We start from the raw sequence: 21,190 nt of genomic DNA, 5'->3' as shown, positions 1-21,190 counted from the left end.
TTCTTTTTTAATATTCACTTTGCCTTTTATGCAGTTTGAAATTTTGGAGACTCCCCTTTGAAGTGGAGCAGGGTCGAGTCTGAAAGGAACAAACAGTTTCCCAGACAGATGTGTGAAGAAATGCCTGGAGCTATGTGCTTCTTGCTGGGGTTAGATGTGACCTGGCCAGGCTGTTATATACACAGCAACATGAAATGTGAATATTCTTTTGCTTTCACAGGGATTTTCTTTTCTGATAGTAAAAAGGAAGAGGGCAAGCCATTGTGTTGTTTTCTTCAAATCTTTCACTTTTTTTTGAAGCTTGCATTCGTTTGTTTTATGTTACTGTGTTGTGACATTTTGAGATGTCTCTTAAAACTCATGTAGAAAAGCACTTTTTAAAAGATGATATTTCTTTTTCTTTTTTTTCATTATTATGCAGTGATATTGAAAATCATATTGACATTTCTAAAACACTGTTTTGTTTACATTACAGAGTCTCCATGGCAACTGCATCCTCCCAGGTTCTAATTCCAGAAATCAACCTCAATGACACATTTGACACCTTTGCCTTAGACTTTTCCCGAGAGAAGAAATTGCTAGAATGTCTGGATTATCTTACAGGTATTGTCTTTTATGTTCTCTTTAATATTGTGCACATTCGGTGATATAAACGCTTTGCCACCAGATCAAATATTCCCTAAAAACCGGAGGAATGGGCTTTTGACCTAGGAATGACACTGATGTTTCCATAAACAATTTCTGTGCACTACCCTTTGTTTTTAACAGAAACAACACAGCCCATGACTAAAGTGAGGGCAGGAGAAAAAGGAGGATCTCAATCATGAAAAGCAGAGTTACCACTGTTTCCCTCACTCTCAAGGTGTGGGTGCTAACAATAATATCTCTGTTGGGTATTTTTCATATCATGCTAGTAAGGCAACTCACAATATATTAGCAGAGAAAAAATTGGCAGCTAACTGATTGGTTATCTGCACTACTTCAGCTCCTTGTATTTGTGATCTCATTTTAATTTGCACAACATCGACTTGAGGTAAAGCATTATAATCCCCACTTTGCAAATGACAGAGATCAGGTGTCTTGCTGGAAATCAGATAACTAGGGAATGGCAGAATTAGAATTTGACTGGGATCTGTAAAAACTCCAAAAACTTCTGCTCTTTCTAGTAAAAGACTGAATTTCATCTTGGCAAACATTACCATGGCAAAGGTCACAAATTCACATTGGAATTCCTGGTGCTGTGTTTCAGTGTGCTTACTGGTTGGTGTTTTGTTTTGTTTTTCCTTTGGTTGAGCTTAAAAAACAAGAACAACAAAACAACAAAAACCTCAGGCCACTCCCATTCCTAACCAAGCTTCTAAACTTTTATTTGCTGTCAACTTCTAAAAGCAGGAACTGAGAACCTTCACTGGTAGAACTTAGACTGTTTAGACAGACAACCTTATTTGTGTTAGCCAAAGCTACCAGTGCCTGTGACTTCAGGAAAGCACAGTGTACATAGTGAAGCCAGATGTGCACTGCACTTAAGACATACAGCCTTTAAGAGACCACATCCCTAACTTAGCATGACATGAGCTTCTCATTTCCAATTCTGTGTGTACATGTTTGTGGGATGGCAGTTGGACAAGGTGGAGCAGGAGAGAGGGGACATTGTGTGATGTTTGTTTTTACAGTCTGTGGATAGAAGGCAAGGAGTTCTATATTCAGGGAACACTGTACCCAGAAGATGAACATTTTTTTCTTTGCAAGGATCCAATGTGCTGTTTTTAGCCTTTCTGCATTGTCAAGGAAGGCAGACATTCCACAAACTTCTTACCTTATGTAACTCTCTCTTTCAAACATACCGTTCCTATTAAGGAAGAAAGAAATTGACTAAAAATGCATTTACCGTAAGGAACTAAACTTGGTTTCAAATACTTGTGAACACAATGCCCTTCTATTTAGGCTTTTAACTCTGAGATTTATTTAAACTGACACTATCGAATAAAATTTTCTATGATGATCGAAATCTATATCTGTACTGTCCAGTGTTAGTTGCTAGCCACATGGGGCTATTGAAACTTGAAATGTGGCTAGTGAATTTTTACTTTTATTTAACTTTAACTAAATTTAATTGAAATTTAACCACCACATGTAGTTCATGGTTATTGTGTATTGGACAGTGTAGGTCTAGACTTTCTCCAGCTAAGCTGTTTTTCGCAATTGCATCCTGTTAAAAAATCTTGTTTTTCATATATCATTTGGGAATGAGTTTAGTTACAAGCAACAAAAAATCCACCTAGCAGTGAATAAAGCCATCAAGGAGTGTTAGTATTACAGACATAGAAGAGAAGCCTGTGTTCTAGGACTGGGCAGTGGTTCAGTGATGATCTCAGACCCCAGGCTCTTTCTTTTTTCCTCCTCTGCCACCTTCATTGTGTTGCCTTTTTGCCACATGATCACAATATGACTACTCCACGTCCAAGCATTGTGCTCAAGCTCTAGGCAAGATGAGAGGGGTGGAGGAGAAATGATGGACAAAATGCACTGCCAGAGAGGTTTGTCTTTGTTTATCAGAAAAACGAAAAGCTTTATCAGAAGACCCACCTAGCAAACTTCCACTTCTGTCTGGTGGGCCATATCTGTGTTCTAAAGTCATGTCCAAGGGCAGAAAAGACTGGAAAGTTAAGTATTTGTCTAGGCACCTGACCATTCTGCCCAGAATAAGTCTTACTGACAAGAATGTGTCCTTGCCATTTGCCAATAATTATTTCATAATATTTCAACAACATATGCCGATTTTAATCTGTATAGGAATGCAAAAGTATTGATTAAAAGGGAAATTGTGAAAGTAGTTTGCACTGAATTGTAACGTACACCATATTTCATCCCGCTGGCTGTTTATGTCAAACTAAAGGCCATATGGGGTACCTGCTATTATGTCTTCTGAGCTGTCAACCCCAAATACAAATTCAGTCCATTTCTAGACATAACATCGATCCTGACCATAACATATGATGCTTGGCTGATACCGCCAAGTCCAAACAGTTTATCAGGCATTTGTAAGCAGGAAATGAAGTGTTTGTGGAGTATTAGCCCACCATTCCTTGGGTGGTGTTTGTAACAGAGACAAGAAAATAACATTTCTGGTACCAATTCCATGAGTATTGAAATTGGCAGCATGCTGCTGTTCTCATTTACACTAAATTGGGTATTGACTTCTCAGGGCAAACTCATTGGGTTTACAGTCAAAATAAGGTTAGCCTGTCTCATTGTAAAAACAAGATTTTTTTTTCCTATGACATGCCTCTAAGTGGTGTGTCAAGTTAATAACCCATAGAGGTGACATTTCCTTCCTGATTATGGCTACTATCATGTGTCTCACAGTTATTTGCCTATTTTGAACATATGTTTTCTTTCTATTTAACCATATATTGAAGTACAGGAAGAATAAAATTTTTCTACAATGGTTGATGGAGAAATAATTCAGCAAACTGTTTAAATTATGAGAGAGTAAGTATTTCTTCACTGATCCATGCAGGAGTGATCCCACACCAACAGGGACCACACAGACAATAATAAGCACATTTTACGATGCAGCTGGGCTTCCTCTGTGGAATGCATATCCTGATTGGTGTCACTGATTCATGCACATCCAAGTCATACCACATGACACTAAATTTCACATGTGAATACTTCAGGAGACAGATGTACACATACATATTCAAGAAAGAATGCTTTAAAGGTTATATAGAATGCTTCTATCTTAATGCACAATTTAATGCCATGCCTGTCACTTTGGAGATGCTCAAAAATGTTTATGGAATTCAGAACCAATAGATAAAGCTAAGCTAATTGACTTAATATCATAGACTTGCTTCTATGATACTTATCCTAGACGTATATTCAAAGAGCAAAGTGAAGACTACTAAAGCAGAGTTTAGATTTAGTTGTTCTTTTTTGAGACGGAGTTTCGCTCTTGTTGCCCAGGCTGGAGTGCAATGGCGCGATCTCGGCTCACCGCAACCTCTGCCTCCTGGGTTCAGGCAATTCTCCTGCCTCAGCCTCCTGAGTAGCTGGGATTACAGGCATGCGCCACCATGCCCAGCTGATTTTTTGTATTTTTAGTAGAGACGGGGTTTCACCATGTTGACCAGGATGGTCTCCATCTCTTGACCTCGTGATCCACCCGCCTCGGCCTCCCAAAGTGCTGGGATTACAGGCATGAGCCACCGCGCCCGGCCTAAATTTAGTTTTTATACTTTTCTTCCTCTTTGGGTTTGCTTAGGACTCATCAAATCTAATCATAATTTAGAACAGGAAAGAACTCTGCAATAGCATAAGCAAAGGTTGCTTCTAATCTGTAATGCAAGTATAGTCCTCCTTTTGAAGATAGAGTCTAGTGTATAGAAGAGTGGAAGTAAAGGCCCTGGATCAATTATCAAAACCAGGGGTCAGCAAACTTTGACTGTGAAGCACCAGATGGTAGACATTCTAGGCTTTACAGGCCATATGGCCATAACTACTCAACTTTGCTATTGCGCCAAAGCAGCCATAGACAATACATAAATGAATGAATCTGGCTGTGTTCCAATAAAACTTTATTTACAAAAACAGGCAGTGGGCCAGACTTGGCCCACAGTCACAGTTTGCCAACCCCTCCTCTAAAATATTATTTACAATGCAAAGCACTCATTTTCTCATCTTTTCCTTGCCCACATACTCTTCTCATAAAACCAATTGCTGAAATCAATTCAGTAGAAGTCATTTTGAACTCATTATCTTGGCAGGATTTAGACTTCTCTGCTTCAGACTGTGTTAAAGAAATAAAACAGCAGCCTTCTACAATGATAAATTAACTAATGCCAAAAAAAATGTGTTTTCCTTGGGGAAGGAAAATGTACCTCTTAGATATGATTGATTATTAATCATGGTCTTCTTAATTTGAAATGTCACATGAGTTGAGAAATGAGAAGAAAGTAGGGCTGGACTAATATGTTATTTTTTTTTAAGTCATCAAAACATCTGATGAAAGAAAAATTCAAACAATTATGTGGCTGATTTGCTGTAGGATAACAAATATAAGTATTTTTTCAATTGGGTGCCTAAATGTACAAGTATCTGGCACCATGTATTAATAGATCAGGGGTTGGTGAACTCTGGGTTACAGGCCAAATCTGGCCCTCCACCTATTGTTGTAAATAAAGTTCTATTGGAACCTGACAGTGCCCAAATGTATAAGTTGTGGCTGTTTTCATGCCATAATGGCAGAGTTGACTAGTTGCAACAGAGACTGTATGGCCCACAAAGCCTGAAAATTTACCATGAAGACCTTTACTGAAAAAGTTAGCCAACTTCCCAAAGTGAATGCAACTATGAAACTTCATCTTGTTTACTTTTTATCTGATATGTTTTCCTTCATGCACAAGAAAGTATTGTTTGTTTAACCTCTCAAACATATTCTTATGATTTCATGGTAATTACAGATAAGTCCATACTGGCTGACTCTAGTCACACTCCTTATTAAAAACAAAAGCAATAACCAGCCAATCAAATATTATTTAGATTGGGGTCACCATCTCTAGGATAGGAGTCCTGATGAACCTATTGAGAAAGACCTGCTTAATCGTCAGACATCTCCTCTGAAATGGTATCCCAGTGTTGTGTGCTTTTCCACAGCTCCCAACCCTCCCACAATTAGAGAAGAGCTCTGCACAGCTTCATATGACACCATCACTGTGCACTGGACCTCTGATGACGAATTCAGTGTGGTCTCCTACGAGCTGCAGTACACCATATTCACCGGACAAGCCAACGTCGTTAGTGAGTATCTCATGGCCTATTTATTTCTCTGTTTGGTGACTTTCTTCAGATTGACTGCATTTCTAAATTTAAACATCAAAGGAAGACAAGGAAGGAAAGAACACACAATATTTATTGACTTGTCTTTCCTGACCAAGAAAGTGATAGCACTTACTTGTACTACACTAGTAAAAACAGCTGGCTAAATATTGATGAAAATTAATGACCTCTAGCAAACCACATGGATGAATCTCACCAATATATTTTTAGGGAAAAGAAGCCAGAAACAAATATGTATGTGTGTTTGTGTGTGTGTGTGTGTGTGTATATGTATATATGTAGTATTAAACCATGTATAGGTTCATAACTTAAAGGTCAAAATAATCTATTTTGCTTAAAGAAACCTTCATAGGTGTTAAAACTATAAAGCCTGGGCAACATGGTGAAACCCCATCTCTACAAAAAATACAAAAATCAGCTGGTTGTGATGACACACACCTGTAGTCCCAGCTACTCAAGAGGCTGAGGTAGGAGGATGGCTTGAGCCCAAAAAGCAGAGGTTGCAGTGAGCAGAAATCACACCGCTGCACTCCAGCCGGGGCAACAGAGTGAGACGCTGTCTAAAGAAAATAAAAATAAAAAGTCAGGATGATGGTTACCTCCAGGATTGGAAGGAAAATTGCACCATTGGAAAGAAATATATGGGAGTTCTTGGGGTTAATGGCAATTTCTAGGTGAGAGTTACACGCTTCAGTCATTATATCATGCATTTGGTTTTATGTACTTTCCTGAATGTTATTTCACATTTTTTAATAGAAAGGATTTAATAAAATAAATAGCCAAAGAATGTTAAATACCTGGTCCCATTCTGAAAAGAGCTGGGGCCATCACTTAAAATGCTAATAACTGGCCCCACCTGGGAAGAATTTCCAACCCTACCTGAAACATTAGAGGTGCCCTCTCTCACTGAGACCCATTTGATATCTGGCATCAGAGATAACCTGGTGATTTCAAATAGCAGTAGTAGCAAGCCACAGAGATGATAATAGAGGAAGCAGTCCTCCCACCCACAGAGTTATTTAAATTGAACTGAGCAAATGGCAATGGACCAGAAGAAGCGGATTTTCACAGGAGCAAGTTTGAAACTTCTTTAACAAAGAAAAATACAATATGTCAAAGTAGAACAGAATAGAAGAGCAGTCATGTTTCAACAAAGAGATGTTTTGAATAAATTTATATCAATTTAATGTGCTTTTATTATATAAACCTTTTCTCTCTTAACTACACACTGTTCTTTCCTAGCACAAGTAATTCTGAGTCATATGATGCTTAACATAGAAATTTGATTTAGGATTAATTAAAAGAGTGATGCAGAAACATACCAAGTTCTAAGGCACTAAAGTGTAAATGACCCATAACAACAAATGCCCCCCCTCTGACCTTCCTTATATCCACTTTCCCCAACTTTTTCAACTACCTCTCCTCAACTCCCTCACCTTCTACCCTATAATTGGCCTGCCTTGGAAGCTTTTATTAAAATCTTGCCATTTACCAAGAATGTGTAATTTTTGAATGAAAGTGGGGAAAGTCATGAAATATCAACAACAGCTCTGGGAAGCTGCCTGAGTATGTAGGGAATATAGAAAGGTCAGAAATGGTGAGTGGGACAAAAATGTCTTGGGGGAAGTTGTGGTTAAACTAAGTCTTGAAAAAAAGTGGGTGTGTTTTAGCAAGTTAACGTTGTACCAGACAGCTATGTCATCATAGGCAAACCTATCAAGATATAACATAGCAGGGTATATTGGGAGGTCTTGTCTAATTAAGCCTGGCTGGTAAGTGAGGAAAGGGAGACAGTGAGAAATGACGATAGAGAAATAGAACCAGGGCTCAAACTCATATTGACCTAGCTCCAAAAAGCACACGTTCTTAATCCTTAATTCTCAGTCACTTAATCCTAACTCACAGGCAAGGGCTACTCAGGCAATACCGTGTTTGGATTTCACCCTGTGGGCTTGAGAGTCGTGCAGGACAGTAGTGTGATCAGAGGTATAATTAGAAGGTGACGCAGTAGCACTGTGGAGAGTGGAGAGGAACAGGGCAGGACTAGAAGCAGAGACATCAGCTGGGAAGTTTCATAGTAATTCACTATGAAATAGCCAGGACCTGCAAATAGCACCAGCATCAGAAATGGAAAGGAAAAGATGATTCCAGGAAGGCTTTTCTGCTTCTGGCCCATTTCCTTGGGAACATCACCACTGTCCTCAGATATTTGGAGTGCTTTTTGGGGCAAATTGGAGAAGCACTGTATAGCAATGGTTAAGTAACATTTTGCTCTCCTTCTAGGATCTAGTATCATTCCTCATTCCTGACTCTATATGCCCTGCAGCAAATCATAAAGAAATACTTTCTCTAAAATACTTTTCTATATATGCATATCATACACAATTCTTTACCTTGTTTTTTTCACTAAATATTATGTCTGAGAGATCATTCTATTTCAGCACAAATAAAGAACTGTTTCATTCCTTTTTGAGGCAATATCATATCCTATTGTAAAGATATGCTCTCATTTATTTATCCCATCTTCTATAGATGTGTATTTAGCTTGTTTCCAATCTTGGGCCCTTATAAACAATGCCCCAATAGCCCCAAGGATGTTCAAGATATCTTTGAATATCTCTCCTTCCACACATGGGGAATTATATCTGTAGTATAATCTCTTGAGGTGCAATTCCTAGGAAAAGATTATTTGCATTTTAATTTTACTCGACATTGCCAAATTGCCCTTCAGAGAGATGACATGATTTTTAAATGCATTTTTCCAGCTGAATGAGCTTATATTTCACTGATCTTGGCTACATATACCATAAACTTAACAAAGAATTAAAGCCTAGTAAAATTTTAAAGCTTGATTGGGCTTCACCATAAACCTGAAACGCAAATTATTCAATGATCACTAATATCATACTAAATAATCACTCCTTCATATAAGCAGTGATTCTCAACAGGGGCAGTTTTGCCCCCTAAGGGACATTTGGCAATGTCTTGAGAGACTTTTGGTTCTCAAAACCTGGAAGGAGGGTCCTATTGGCATCTAGTGGTTAGAAGTGAGGGATGATGGGAAATCCTCCACAATGCACAAGAAATCCCCCAACAACAAAAAACTATCTGGCCCAAAATGTCAGTAATGTCAAAGTTGAGAAACTCTAATTTAAAGCAAGATAAATGTATAAGATCTACATGATTCCATGCCAAATACTGAGACCACTGATCCACACACTACTATACTATGTAGCATGGAAGAGAAAACACAACAAAAAGAAGGGATTATAGTTAATCTCTTTTGTCTTCATGTAAGGAATTGTTTTCTCAATATTTTGTGATGACTATTTTAGTAGCATATTTGGGATAAACTGAACCAGGATTGTATCAAACTTGAAGAAGATGAAATTCAAAAGATGATCAGAAATTCCAAGATAATTAGAGAAAAGGAGCACATGGTGGTCTGAGAAGAGCAGGTAGAAAATGGAGGGATGATTCATTCCAAAATACCAATGGAAGGTTCTCTGAAAATACATAGAGGACTAATAGAACCAACGTCTGTTGATGAGTGAATAGTCTAACCAGAAAAAGAAAACATTTGGAGTCATTTTATACCAAAAGAATGGTTCTTGGCCCATGTGAGAAATGTTATATTTCTCTGAAATCAGTTTCATATGATACAGGAAAAGTGCTAACAGTTTTCTATCACTGTGAAACAAATTTCCAAAAACTTAGCAGTTTTAAAACAATACCCACTTACTATTTCAGTTTCCATGGGCTAGGATTCTGGGCATAGTTAAGCTATGGGTCCTCTTCTTAGGGTGTCACAGTCTAAAATCAAGGTTCTGGCTGGGCTGCATTCTCATCTGGAGACTCAACTAAGGAAGAATCTACTTCCTAGCTCCCTCCATTTGTTGATAAATTTGTTTCACTGGGATTGTGGAATTCGTGGCAGCTTGCTTCATCAAGGCCAGCAGGGGAGAGAGTCTGCTACTTCAAATCTCTCACCTCCAAACCTGGCTTTAAAGGGCTCACTTGATTGGGTCAGACCCACCCAGAATAATCTGCCATTTGATTAGCTCAAAATCAAATGATTAGGAACCTTAATTATGTCTGTAAACTCCCTTTGCCTTCACCTTTGTTGTATAATGTAATATAACCACAGAAGTGATAAAAGTGATAGACCTTTGTCCTTTGCCATATTCTTTTTTTCTTTTTTTTTTTTTATTTATTTGAGAGAATCTTGCTCTGCTGCCTAGGCTGGAGTGCAATGTCACGATCTCAGCTCACTGCAACCTCCACCTCCAGGGTTCAAATGATTCTCGTGCCTCAGCCTCCTGAGTAGCTGGGATTACAGGCATGTGCCACCACGCCTGGCTAATTTTTGTATTTTTAGTACAGGTGGGATTTCACCATGTTGGCCAGGCTGGTTTCAACTCGTGGCCTCAAGTGATCTGCCCACCTTGGCCTCCCAAAGTGCTGGGATTACGGGTGTGAGCCACTGCACCCAGCCTTCTCCTGAATTTTTTTAAGTTAAATCATCATGGGCATTTCAGGAGTAGATGTAGCTTCGGCCTTGACTGACGGGCTCTGTATCAGTTGGCTTTTGCTGAATAGCCAGCAACCACGGGGCCTAAGTAGAATTTAGCTAAAATTTATTGCTTATGTATCTGGAGTCAACTGTCAACTAGGAGGCCCTGCTGATCTTGGCTCCCTCACATGGCAGGCTGCTAACTGTGGAAACTTGACTGCTGCACATCTCTCTCATCCTCCTGCAGTCCATCTCAAGCCTGGATTGCAGAGGTGAAGGAGTAAGGTCAGGCCCAATTATAGACATTCTTTTTCTTTTTTGAGACAGTTTCACTCTTGTTGCCAAGGCTGGAGTGCAATGGTGTGATTTTTGGCACACCACAACCTCCACCTCCCTGGTTCAAGTGATTCTCCTGTCTCAGCCTCCTGAGTTACTGGGATTACAGGCATATGCCAACATGCCCAGCTAATTTTTGTGTTTTTAGTAGAGACAGGGTTGCATCATATTGGTCTTGAACTCCTGATCTCAGGTGATCTGCCCTCCTCGGCCCCCCAAAGTGCTGGGATTACAGGCATGAGCCTCCGCACCCAGCCTCCCACATTCTTTTTAAGCCCCTGTCTGTGTCACATTAGCTAACATGCTGTTTGTCAAAAAAAGTCCCCTGGATGAGCCCAGAGTGAAGATGAAAAGACCTGCAAAATTACAAGGAAGGAGCAAGGAATTGGGGCCAAAAGACCCTAACTCAATACCAGAGCTTCACCTCAACCCCAAAATGAAAGGAAGATTTTTATTGCTTGAAACTTAGGGTTTCTCACTTGACTAAACTGTGACCAACTTGATTTGCATGCTATTTGCATGGAAAATAATACCAAACATAATGCATTAATAGAATAGATGATGCAAAAAGGCCATGCATAAAAAAATTCAACAAGAGCAAAACTACTGAGTATAATGAATGCAGAACTTTCTGCTGGGTAATTCCAGAGATGATTTGTTCCCAGAAACCAGTTGCCACAAGAAAAGAAATGCAAATGATTTAGTGAAGATTATCAACCTTTAATGCATAGATGCCACAAAGGCCTATTCTCCCAGGATGGATGAAAAGCAGTGAGACTCCTGGTGCTGACGAAACTGGGACACTCTTTTTTTTTTTTTTTGCCTTAAGAAATCAAGTAAGGTTTTATTCTGTTACAGAATCTTTAGTAAACAGATTATATTCACATATATGCTGACAATATTTCAAATTTCTAAAATTCTGATTGGTTGTTTGTATCAGGATGTGTTCATCCCTTTATGCCCATTAAATCAGAATAGTGAAATCTTAATACCCACAGTATCAAGTTGCAATGAAAAAAGAATTCGTTTAGATAAAAAGCTAACTGAGACGCAAACGTTTTCAAATTATTTTCTTCTTAAATATTTTACACATTTGTAGTGAGCGAGGGAGACCTGGATTTGAATCTTGACTTTGGACCTCACTAACTCTGCAATCTTGGGCAAATTATTTAATGTCCTCCAAATCTGTTTTCTCATCTGTAAGAAAGGATAGTGTTTTAACTTCACATGGCTGAGATAATAGAAGTAAAGACCTTAGTCTTGTGTTTGTCACCGTGGTAACACATAGGGATTCAAAGTTATTATTCCTACAAAAATACAGACTGTACTTACCCATAATTGCATTTTAAAAGAAAGACCAATTTTGCAATTTTCCGGGATTCTCTACATGATAGCTTTTTACACAATCTTTATGTGAAAAGCTTTCCTTGAATGTTGTTAAATAATCTGTACTGTTATTTGGAGAAGTATCCTTCGCAGATGTTGTATTGCATGACAAGATCTAACAGTAAAATTCTACTGAAAATGAGAAGATATAATGCTCAAAACCTGGTTGTAGCTCCTTATGTCACTAGAAAATCTTTTACTGTCTTCAACTGGCTTTAGTGAAGGAGAATTAGATAATGTTGATGGAGCTTTTTCAATCTTATGGAAAAGCTCTCACTAATGAAATGCATACATTCAAATACAAAATTAATGACAATTTTTTATTTTTCTTAAATGAGTTATGAGCATAGATGTTAATGAATTGCTATCAATAACTAGATATTTATTTAATTTTACAACACATTCCACGTTTTTTCCAAAACTACTTTTGATGCTTCATTTTAAATCTTAAATTAGGTTCTTTCCCCAGCAGCCTATTCTTATTCTTAGCAAAAATCAAAAGCTGCATTTTTTCTTTAATGGCTAAGTAGTTATCTGTTTTTAATTTATTGTAGTCACTTAGAAAACATTCATGAAAGTTACTAAACATACACTATTTTTACAGAGAAGGAAAGGAATGTTCACTTCTGTCCAGTCTGTTGGAAGAGACAAAGGATGTTAGAAACCAGTGTGAAGCCTCTCCTAAGACTGTCCACATCATGTGACGTTTTTACACATAATTTTTTGTGGCAAGATGACAGTTGCCATACAAGGCTCTGAAATCCCAGATGTAATTAAGATCTTATAATGAGCCACATTACATAGGGAAATGTTTCCAACCCATTGTGAATAAAAAAAAAATGTACAAAATCAAAAAACTCAATTAGGTTTCATTGTGGACAAATTATTTTCCAAGCTCCATTGTTATTTTAATACTTAAAACTGAGTCAGAGGAGGTGAATGTTGGAACACCCTCAAAGATGATTGAAAACGAGTTTGGAGAAATGTGAAGTTTCAATCAGGATGGTTGTGTGGGTGTTTCATAAAGAGATGAATAAAACCTGGTCAAGAGTCCTAACACAGTGGGGTGTCAAGGCAGAGAAGTCTTGCTTAAGCAAACTCAATGCCATATGCAAGAAGTTAGGTGGTGCTGGCGTAAGACCAACACCAGTAATACAATAATGGTGCACTCCAAGTCACCCCACTTACTCCAGCCCCCAAAAGAAAATTGTCAGTGTTGCTTTCCTGGCATTTTTAATCAACTTCTCAATTATTATATTGGCAATAATAATAATAATTACATAAAGGTAAACCTAAACAGTAATAGTTGTTAGCATTCATGAAAGTAGATTGTCCCAGTGTAAAGCTAACCAATAAAATTTTACTACTTCATAAACATTTTGTTCTTTTAATTTTCAAGGAAAAGAATATGAACCTCCTCAAAATAATCAGGAGAGTCAGAGTCCCTTTTTGTTTGGAAAAGGTTTCTGAAACAAATCTTTGTTGGGTTAAGACTTTGGGTTGTAGGCCAAGTTACAGTTTGCAGCAATTTCAGACATCTGCTTTATGATGTTGCTGAAAGCGTTTCCCCCACCACATTAAACCCAGCTTTTGGGTTGTACAGTGATGTAAAGTTTATTGAAACATTTTTACACTTTCTTTCTTTTACCACAATAGTCATTTTATTGTAACATATGCAATTAAACAGGAAAGTGTAAAAGCAGTGAAATTGATAGGATTCTCATTTGAATCTACTGAATGCTGTAATTGTTCTCATTTGTGGCTGGCTGCCGTTGACAAAGATCTAGGAATATGAGTAGATTATCCTACATAATAGAAAAGCTAATTATTTTTGTTTTATTACTATTGTAATAATATTAAGTACCTAAAAAGAGTTATAGGCCTCTTGGGCCCCAGAGCTCAGAGTTCAAAATGACCCTTCTTTGATTGGATCAAAATCTAATATTTGGCTATGGCGTTAGCCAGAAGTATGGAGTTTATTACAGCTATGTTCAAAGAAAAGGTAAGGTGAAGGAAGATCAGAAGGGATATATAGTTAGGAGATTCCCATGTTACTAAAATATTTGTGGATGTTTTCCTGCATCTTATACAAATGAGAATTGGTAGGAAAAGAGGGCTAAGATTTAGAGAAAATAAATTGGGGGAAGAGGGATGGATTGTGCCTCTTATTGCTCTGCTGAATCTCCAAATATGAACACACACACATTCATACTCTTCTATGAGTCCTAAATTACATTCTTGCTTTAAGCTGGCTTTTTCAAATCTGGCAGTCCTCTGGTGAAAATGCCTGCAGGTAGAAAAAAAGAAGAGGCAGCAGAAAATTCACAAGACCAAATATATATATAACTTTATATATATTTAGCTATCTTTTATATATATATTTTTTAAATTCACTGATGTGTACTTGAAAATACTATGCACCCAAGATGGAAATCATATAAGGTAAACTTTCACAATTGACAAAATGCTTTTAAGTTTTTTTCAACTGTGACAATACCATGAATAATTTTTAACTCAAAAGCTGGAGAAAGTATTCAGTAAGATTCAAAGACAGGCTTGGGGAGCCTGTGACTACCTTGAAATGCTATGCAAATATTTGTGGTTTGGTGTGTATATGCATTTGTGAATTTCTTTCTACAGAAAGGTTTTATTAGATTCTCAAAGAGGTGAGACCAAAAAAAGATTAAGGGACTGCTTCTTGAGAGTCTGGTAAAGTGTAAGTTGCCTCAAGATCAAAGGAACTAACCCTTTGACTTGCAAATCAACTAAAAGGGAAGGAGTGGGGTGGTGGCTTTGGAGTCCTCTGTAAGTGGAGGGGGCCCAGCCCTCTCCCAGGGACCAGTGAAGGAAATTCAACAGAGTCAGGAAACTTCTTGACAGCCTGGTCACAAGGGTGTTGGAAAAAGGTTCTATTGGAGTAGAGATTGATGGGTGGAAAAAGGAGAGTGGGGAGTTGGACCTGATACCAAAGAGATGTTTTCAGCATCAACCAGCTGCGAAATAAAATGGGCTTCCTTTTCCTACATGTTCTTCCAAGCATCATAAATCCTCAGGCTGCTCCCCAACCCACATCCTGCAGGATGCAGCCAGAGCAGCGGCCCCACTCCACTCTGGAACCAGTCATCCTAGGGATGCAGCTGGTCAAAAATCCCTGTGGATGCTTTCCCAAGATCTGCCCCAGACCCTGAGCTGCCAGAGGTGTTGCTGCTCCAGAGTTCTCTTAGGAATAAGTCTCCTACCTCAGTTAGTTACAGCCTCACTGATACAGGATCACAAACTATCCTGATGATCGTTTCTTAGCTTTCGTGTTGCAGGTTGGTTGGGGTTGGCTGATCTCTGCTTGGTTCAGTCCTGCATTGGCTGGGCTTTGGCTGCATGGTAAAGCTGTTCCCTGTCTCATCCTGTTGGGATGAACAGAGTATCCTGAGAGTATTTTTTCCAGAGCAGTGGCAGACACAAAGGGTCAACAGAAACCCTCAGGGCTTTGCCATGCCTACTCTTAGAACTAGCACGTTGTCATTTTAGCCTCATCCTATTGACCAAAGCAAGTCATTTGACCAATTCAAAGGCACGTGACAGGGCAATAAATTGCACCCCTTTAGAGGGAGCAACTGCAAAGTCATTTGGGCCTGGATATACAGGGCAAGGAGAATTTTGGAGACAGAAATGCAATCTGCCATATCTGTGTTAGTGAAGTCAGTTTTTCATAAATGACTATCATGACAAAGCACTTCACTTACCAATTCTATTCAAATAAATGGAAATTATTCAACCTAAAATTATGCAAATGTTGCTCCCCTTGTGCCAAAGAACTGCACCATGTCTGATTGGCTTTGCAGGTCTGTGTAACTCAGCTGATAGCTGGATGATAGTACCCAACATCAAGCAGAACCACTACACAGTGCACGGCCTGCAGAGTGGCACCAAGTACATCTTCATGGTCAAGGCCATCAACCAGGCGGGCAGCCGCAGCAGTGAGCCTGGAAAGTTGAAGACAAACAGTAAGTGCTGTGAACTCAACAGAGCTGTCACGTCTTATCTGCTCTTCTTTCAGTGGAGTCTGTCCCCCTTTCTTTTCCTTTTCTCTGTCTTGGATATCATTGACAGTCCCCCAAAACAAATAAAAAGCCCATGTGGAATAGTGGAATTTGTATTCAGATACCTCTAGGTTCCAAACCTGATTGTATTGCTTCGCAGCCGCGAGGCCATTACTCTCTCTGCACTTGAGTCTTCTCGTGATTTTAAATAATCCTGGAGGCATTCTTGTGAGAAATAGAAGACCTGACACACAGTATGGGCTCTGTGACTGGTGGATAGTGTAATTTTTCATAGCAGAATAACCAACTAATAACTCTTCAGAAATTCTTTTCTTTTATTCCAGAAAATAGTCCGGGTCTGTGGTTCTCAATCAGGGACACTTTTTCCTCCCTCTCCACCCCACCCCACTGAAGACGTTTAGTAATATCTGGAAGAAGTTTTTAGTTGTTACAACTGGGGTAGATGCTACTGGCATGTAGTGAATAGAGGTCAGGGATGATGGGAAACATCCCCAATACACAGGACGGCACCCATCACAGAGAATGATCTGGCCTATATGTGTGTCTCCTGATACTGTCATCTCCCTCTCTCTGTCTCTGCCCACATGTGTTTTGTTTTATCCTCTCTTCTTTCTTTACATCCTTTTGATCCAGGAATATTATGTTATTTAACATGGTGTTTATTTGCATAAGACCTCCCAAGAGAAAGCAAATTGGAGTGTGTTGGTATGGCGCCATGTTGTGAGGTTGCCAGGCAGTCAACGGGAACAATTAAGTGCTTTTCAAGGGGAACCATCATTTAAACCATATTCTTGTTTCTCGGTACAAGTGTTCTGTCCTAGAGGAATGTGTTGTCTCCTAGAGGAAGAGCAAAGGGATGTAAAGAGAGCACTGAATTAAGAAGGAGAAGACTGTGGCTCTCCCACTTGGTACCCTCTCCCACTTTGGGCAAGAAACTTGTGACTAGTTTCTTCATATTTTTTAAATAGACTTTCGTCTTAGAATAACTGTAGATTTATAGGAAATCCATAGATAATACAGAGAGTTCTGTATACCCTTAACTCAGTTTGCCCAAATGTTAACATCTTATGCAACCTTGGTACAGTTGTCATAATTAAGAAATTAACATTAATGCCTTACTCATAACTAAACTCCAGACTTTATTCAGATTTTACCAGCCTTCCACTAATGTTCTTTTCCTATTCCAGGACCCAATTCAGGATCCCACAGTGCATTTAGTGTTCCTTCACTTTTAAAATGGGAATATTTTAGTTTCATTTATGAGTTGTCAAAAAGACCATCTCAAAATAATTCTAAGTACATAAGAACATATAACATGATGGTATGTTTCTTTATGATCATACAACAAATAGCACAATACCTATTCACACTCAGATCGGCAGTTTTTGATTTGCATTTGAAAATGTAAATATTTGTTCCTTCAAAAAATATGTTTGAGCACCTAGTGTGTTTGGGATGCTATGCAAGATGCCAAGGATACTATGAATATCTTCAACTCCCTCAGGTGTGCTTCCCTCAAAAAGCTCATAGACTATTGGAGAATAAAGCACATTAGTCCTAATTACCATTCTATGTGTGAAGCCTCTGATTGGAGTAACCATGAGAGGTTCTAAGTTTACAAAGCCAGGGTGCCCCAGCACAACCTTGAGAGGCTTTTCAAGGTAGGTTAGGAGCAGGGGATGTGAGGAGGAGACAGTGTTGGAACACTCAAAAGGACAAGCATATGCAAAAGCCCAGAGACAAGAACATATTTATGGAACAGAAAATTGATCAGTGTGGTTAAACTGTGTCTTAGGTTAGGTGGATAGGTGAGCCAGGAAGCTGGAGACAAGAACAGATTGCGAAGCCCTCCTGGGCCACACCAGGGAGTTTCTTTATATACCAGTGATTGGTGAGGGAGAAATTGGAGAGTTTAAATAAAACAGGCAGGATGAAAATTTCCATGAAATAAAGCTCTCTTGCACTATGATGTGGTGAGTGGATTACAAGGAAGGGAGACTGGCAGCTGGGCACGGTATCAGAAGATTATTGAAAGAGTTGTCCATATAAGTAAACAATGACCTGAATAAGAGTCGTGTCCCATAAAAATATTATAATGAATTGAATTATTTAGTAAAATAAGCTATTACTCTCATTCTTGAACTGATTTATCATCATTACAGCAAAAGCCTTGAATTTGGGCAGAGTGGGTTGTGGTTTCTTTGGGAAACACATCTGAGGCCCAGGCAGAATTTGCTCACCAAAGATTGCATGATCCTGCTCCACACATGCATGGGTGAGGGTGTGAGCCAAGGCATGAAGCATGTTTGAGGCAGTATCTCACCATTACAAGGCCAATTTTTCCAATGGCTCTGACATTCTGATATTTCTCATTGGAAGAAGGCCGAGCAGAACTTGGCCTTCATTGTAAATGATGGATGCCATTAGGGAATTTCTTCCTGCTCTGCCCATTAGTATCTAATCATTTTTATCCATATTCTACCTTCCACCTTTAAAAATTGAAATATTTTAAGCAAAGCTGTCTTCATACTCGTCTCGTCTTAGTTCATAGTTTATCTCTAATAGTGGCTGGCATGATCATTCCTAAGGACTTTTTTTAACAAGTAAAAATTTAAACTACACATGTAATTCAATAGATCTTACTGCCTCTGAGAATGTCCAATCCCTGCTCAGCACTTGAGGATTTTCTCTGCTCTCCCTTTAAAGCTATTCTTTTCTTTTTTATTGTTATTTTTTTGAGACCATGTCTTACTCTGTTGCCGAGGCTAGAGCATAGTGGCACGATCTCGGCTCATTGCACCTCTGCCTCCCAGGTTCAAGCAATATTTGTGCCTCAGCCTTCTGCGTAGCTGGAATTACAGGTGCCTGCCACCATGCCTGGCTAATTTTTGTGTTTTTAGTAGAGATGGGGCTTTACTATGTTGGCCAGGCTGGTCTGGAACTCCTGACCTCAGGTGATCCACCAGCCTTGGCCTTTCAAAGTGCTAGGATTACAGGTGTGAACCACCAGCCCAGCCTAAGCTTTCCTTTGATATGTACAGAAATATATTTTTAAAACAAGGGCCAGCAAACTATAGCTCAAGGGCCAAATCTGGCTGCCTGATTTTGTAAGTAAAGTTTTATTAGCATATAGCTATGCCCATTCATTTACCTATTGTCAGTGGTTGCCTCCTCGCTACAGCAGAGGAGTTGAATAGTCACAAAAGAGACCACATGGCCTGCATAGCCAAAAATATTTACTGTCATGCCCTTTGCAGAAAAATTATGCTGGTCCCTGACCTAAAAGAAAGATTTTAGAGGTGCTGGTGTTGTGTTTGTATCCAAGAGGCAACTGAAAATCCTTTGGCTTACCCACATGTGACAACATACTGCCCCATGCTTACTGGGTCAGTTTCTCACCCAGCATCATGTATTGCCATAGTCAAATTTACCAAACTTTTTCCTGTGATTGTCTGAGAGCTGTATACTGGACAGAAGGAACCTACCAACTGCAACAGTGGCTGTGGAGTTTGGACACCATGGCATTTGCATCGGGTTGTAACTCATTTCCTGCCTTGTGCCCAATGCAGTGTTGAATGACAGGCAGTACTCCAAACCAAAGAAGTAACAGCTATGACAAAATGTCTAGGTGTGACTCTGCCAAGATGTTTTAATAGTGAAATCTTTAAGATACAAACGTGAGTAGTGAAATAATAGAGAAAGCCTTATTATATATAAATAATTTCATGGGTAGAAAACCCAGGCATCACTATCACATTTTTTCCTAGTTTTGTGGCCTGAAAATTGTATTGTCATCCTAAATTCCTAAGAGTAATGCTTTAATATTTAATAATCTCAGAATAATGTAAGTCTCTAGAATATTCTATATGTGAAGACCTAAGATCTTGATTTGTTTGGTTTCTGGTCTGAAGTCTATTGAGCGTGAATGCACTTTATGCTGGATAGAACACTGCAGGGGTTGAATATAGAGTCTTCATTCATTCCTCCTTTTTAGGATGCTACTATCTAGCCAGTATGTACCTGTGCTACTTGTGTATACCTGGAATCTATGAAGCTAGCTCACACTGTGTGTTCACCCTTGTCCATGCTGTTGTTGAATAGTTGGCATACCACTGCTGGATCCCTATCTTAGAACTGGTAGACTGAAAGCTTATAAAGGCAGGAACATGTTCTTATTCACTCTCACTGTGTACTATACTTTACATAGAGTTGCTGCTCCCTATTGTCTTTTGAATATTATTATAACCATGCAAGCAAATGTCTTTGAAAGTTGTTTATAATGTTTAAATTAATATTAAAATATAAGATACCACTTTGTGATACAAGGCTGGCTTGTTCCTGTCTTTTAAATCTGATTATGAAAATATGCTATTGGTTATGATAAAATAAACAATCCTCTTCCTCTTGCATTTTCTGTTTTGTGAACTTGTTTTCAGGCCAACCATTTAAACTGGATCCCAAATCTGCTCATCGAAAACTGAAGGTGTCCCATGATAACTTGACAGTAGAACGTGATGAGTCATCATCCAAGAAGAGTCACACACCTGAACGCTTCACCAGCCAAGGGAGCTATGGAGTAGCTGGAAATGTGTTTATTGATAGTGGCCGTCATTATTGGGAAGTGGTCATAAGTGGAAGCACATGGTAGGCAACTTATATCTATTGTCCTGCAGTTATAAAACGGCACATCTCATTCTGTACTTAGTCAACCCAAACTAAAATACATTTTGAAGAATAAAATGCAGAAAAGTTGTATTAGTCAGCTATTGCTAGGATAATGCTGCATAACCAACACCTCCAAACTCAGCAGATTCAAACAACAACTATATATTACTAACACCCACATCTGTGGGTTCTCTGTTCAAGATTATAGAGCTCTGGTCATTGAAAAAGCTATACCATTCTAATACTGCTCTTTCCTGACATGAAGCATGGGTCAGTAAACCACAGCCCATGGGCCAAACCTGGCCTGCTACCTGATTTTGTAAATAAAGTTGTATGGGAATACAGCCAGGTCCATTTTTTTTACATATAGTCCATGGCTGCCTTTTAGCCA

The 21,190-nt window shown here is 38.9% G+C and overlaps 1 protein-coding gene across 5 annotated transcripts in view; it reads left to right on the top strand.

Moving 5' to 3' along the window:
- The window catches only part of MID1 (midline 1), a 371,713-nt gene that overhangs the window by 339,724 nt on the left and 10,799 nt on the right, over positions 1–21,190 (top strand). For all 5 annotated transcript variants that reach the window (XM_032285890.1, XM_032285891.1, XM_032285892.1 and 2 more), the window contains exons 6-9: positions 476–603; positions 5,659–5,802; positions 15,916–16,077; positions 20,571–20,778. In XM_032285890.1, coding sequence (XP_032141781.1) covers positions 476–603; positions 5,659–5,802; positions 15,916–16,077; positions 20,571–20,778 — 642 coding nt within the window. The remainder of the gene's footprint in view (positions 1–475; positions 604–5,658; positions 5,803–15,915; positions 16,078–20,570; positions 20,779–21,190) is intronic.

Source organism: Sapajus apella, unplaced genomic scaffold, assembly GCF_009761245.1.
Source record: "Sapajus apella isolate SASKATOON/1434 unplaced genomic scaffold, GSC_monkey_1.0 scaffold17, whole genome shotgun sequence".
Lineage (NCBI taxonomy): Eukaryota > Metazoa > Chordata > Mammalia > Primates > Cebidae > Sapajus > Sapajus apella.
The sequence above is the reverse complement of the archived record's forward strand: the minus strand, read 5'-3'. Positions and strand labels throughout refer to the sequence as shown.